The sequence below is a fragment of the Pediculus humanus genome, genomic scaffold (assembly GCF_000006295.1).
Source record: "Pediculus humanus corporis 1103172107855 genomic scaffold, whole genome shotgun sequence".
Lineage (NCBI taxonomy): Eukaryota > Metazoa > Arthropoda > Insecta > Psocodea > Pediculidae > Pediculus > Pediculus humanus.
Window position 1 is genome coordinate 293886 of NW_002987435.1, and position 3383 is coordinate 297268.

Consider the following 3383-nt stretch of genomic DNA (forward strand, 5'->3'; position numbering starts at 1 on the left):
AAAAACAGTGACTAAAAAATCTTTAGTAACTAATTTAAACGTCTTTAAATCTAAAGTTTTGGTTATTTCAGAATTAGTCATACCGTTAATAAAATATAAAAAAAATTATAAAACGATCAAAATAGCACGATATAATTTTTAAAAAAAAAAAAAAATTCATTTCTATTTTAAAATCGTAAAAGTGGTGAAAAGTTCAAAAAAACTAACCTTATTCCTTAATTAATAATTTTTCCCAGGTATATTTATAAATATTATAAAAATCGTATTTACTACATTTTGAATCTCCTTTCATACTATTTTAATCGACGAGGAGACACGTATAGAAAAATTGTTGTTTTTTTTTTTTTTACTATTATTTATCGATTATTTTATATTAACAATTTAATTTATTGTTTTAATAATTATTTTTGTTTAAATCATTCTAATGATTCAGCAATTAATTCCTTTTCTATCTTGTATCCAAAATATAATACTTTAATTTTTTCCTCTTGTAATTGAACGTTTAAATTTGCCAATATTTTCATCTTGATTTTTCTTTACACTAGTTATTTCTAGTTTATTTATTTACTTATTTGAAGATAATAATAATAATAAATATCATCATTACTCACGAAAAAATTTTTATAATTTTTTTTTTTTTTTTTTTTTTTAAATTAAAAAATAGATTTATAAATCTTTTCAAGTTTTTTTTCCAGGTATTTTCTATTTTTTCCTTAGAAATAACATAATATGTTTTAATGAAACCTTTCCTTATGTTTTCCTTTTTCCAAGCTACTTGTTAGTAAGTATTTTTTGTTTTTTTTTTCTTCTCGGACCAAAAATAAATATTCAATAGTTAATTATTTAATTTCTTTTTCCTTTTTTTTTTTTTTTTTAAGGCTGACGCCAAAATGGTGTTTGATGTAATTCAAAGAATGGAAGATACTGAACCTTTTTCGGAAGAATTACTTACCGCCATGAAGAGATTATGGATGGATGTTGGAGTTCAAGAATGCTTTGGACGATCGAACGAATATCAGTTAAACGATTCAGCTAAATAGTAAGAAAAACAAAAAAAACATTATTATTATTATTATTTATTATCAGGTTTTCTTGTAAAAAAAAAAAAAAAAAAAAAAGAAAAAACCGAGCATGAAAAATTAAATTTTATCATAAGGTAATGAAAAGCAAAATACAATTATCTGGGGAACGAAGCAGGGGCGCGGCAAATAAGACCCCGATTCAACGATCGCGTTAATCCCGATTCGAGAGCTTTCGAGGCCTTCGTCGAGGGGATCAGAATGCACGTGTGACGTCATCGGTTGCTTCGTCCGACCACGTGATCAGGGCGTGGCGATGACGTCATAGAGTGTGTAGGTCGATATTCTTCGTATGCTTATATTATTTCTGTTTCTCCCCTTTCGTTTCTCGTTCGTCGTCTTATCTTTAAGGAAAAATACATTGGACTCTTTAACATGTTTTTACGCATGAAGATGATCAAAGCTAAATAATGATGATTATTAATTTTTTTAAATACGAACGTAAATAATGATCGGTGTTTGTTAATAACAGAAATTTTTTTAAAATTTAAAATAAACTTTAAATGAAATCTGCCGCAACCCCCGAACGCCCCTTCTTTTTTTATGTGTGAAACTTTTCGAAAAATAAATAAATAATTGAAAAAAAAATGATTTTCTAAAAGTAAATTTAATATTTGATCATTATTACTATTTCGTTAAATTTTAACTTCCAGTTTTTTAGATGACTTAGATCGATTAGGAGCCAAAGATTATCAGCCTACAGAGCAAGATATATTGAGAACTAGAGTAAAAACCACTGGAATTGTAGAAGTTCATTTTTCTTTCAAAAATTTAAATTTTAAGTAAGTATTATTATTATTATTATTATTATTATTTATCACTATACACGCAATGAACAAAACCAATTTTTTTTTTTTTTTTTTTATTCTCAATTTATTCTATTAAATTATAAGAAATATAGAGTTATACAAAAACTAATTAGTCATTTCTTTCAAAAAAAAATTATTATTATTATTAAAAATTTCAAGTCAAAAACTTTTAGTTTTGTTTTGAAATTATCATTTTTATAAATAAATGAAACACAAAAATAGAAAACTTTTTACCTGTAATTTAAAAAGCTTTTATTGTAATAATTTAAAAATAAACAAAAAAATATTCCAAAAAAAAAATAAATAAATAAATATTGCGAATAAAATTGTTCTGTCTTTTGATGTTTTAAATAATATTAAGGTATTAATTTTAATTTTTTTTTTTTTATTTTTATTACAGATTGTTTGATGTAGGAGGTCAAAGGTCAGAAAGAAAGAAATGGATTCATTGTTTCGAAGATGTCACCGCCATTATATTTTGTGTAGCCATGTCAGAATATGATCAAGTACTACACGAAGATGAAACAACCGTAAGTTATAAAAAAAAAAAATTTCTTTTTTTTGTATTAATTACTATTTATTTATTTAAATATAATCTCAGTTTAAAACAATAATATTATAGTTATAGTCGGTACAAAATTGATGCTATAATATAAAAAAAAAAAAAGAATATATATATATATATGCCGATGCGATGAATTGAATATCGATTGCAGAGTGAGCTTTTAGCTTGTAGTGAAGCCCTGTTGGTTACCATGGTAACGTCCCTACGGTTCCCACATCTTGCTTTTCTCATCTTGTTCTTTTCATTACGTGAAATTCGAAATGATCCTGTTCATTTTCTACATTAGAAAAAAAAATTTTTTCCTTTTCTTTTTTTTTTTCCAAATTTCAATTTTACTAGAAATTATTATTATTATTTACTATTTTATTACTTATTTTTTTAAATAATATGTTTACATGGGGTTTAAAGATTTTATTCCCAAAAAATTAAATTACACGTTTAAAAAAAAAAATTTTTTTGATCCATGTCGATTTTATACTATTTTAATATTTGTATAAATATCATTTAAGAGTGAGTAGCACTCGTTTCACTCACTCACTCACTCATTTAAAAGTTTATCAAAAATGTATGTATGTATGTGATTCTAAAAAAAAAAAAAAATTTTCATTTTCTTTTCAGAATCGGATGCAGGAAAGCTTAAAACTTTTTGATTCTATTTGTAACAACAAATGGTTTACCGACACCTCAATTATTCTTTTTCTAAATAAAAAAGATTTATTCGAAGAAAAAATTAAAAAATCGCCTCTTACAATATGCTTTCCAGAATATTCAGGTATTTTTTTTTTTTTTTTTTTCCTATTCACATATAATTTTTTTTGTTTCAAAGATAAAAAAAAAAAAAAAATTTAACCTTGTGCGTTTAACTAATCATAGTTTTGTGTTTTGACCACCGCGACCACAGATTTTATAATATAAAAAAAAAATCAGGGA

At 24.1% G+C, this 3383-nt stretch overlaps 1 protein-coding gene across 1 annotated transcript in view; it reads left to right on the forward strand.

The window, feature by feature from the left end:
* Phum_PHUM378990 (Guanine nucleotide-binding protein G(O) subunit alpha, putative) overlaps positions 1 to 3383 on the forward strand; it is a gene marked incomplete at both ends in the record, with an annotated part of 14395 nt that overhangs the window by 10469 nt on the left and 543 nt on the right. The window contains 4 exons of the mRNA XM_002428358.1: positions 879 to 1039; positions 1733 to 1861; positions 2289 to 2418; positions 3072 to 3225. Coding sequence (XP_002428403.1) covers positions 879 to 1039; positions 1733 to 1861; positions 2289 to 2418; positions 3072 to 3225 — 574 coding nt within the window. The remainder of the gene's footprint in view (positions 1 to 878; positions 1040 to 1732; positions 1862 to 2288; positions 2419 to 3071; positions 3226 to 3383) is intronic.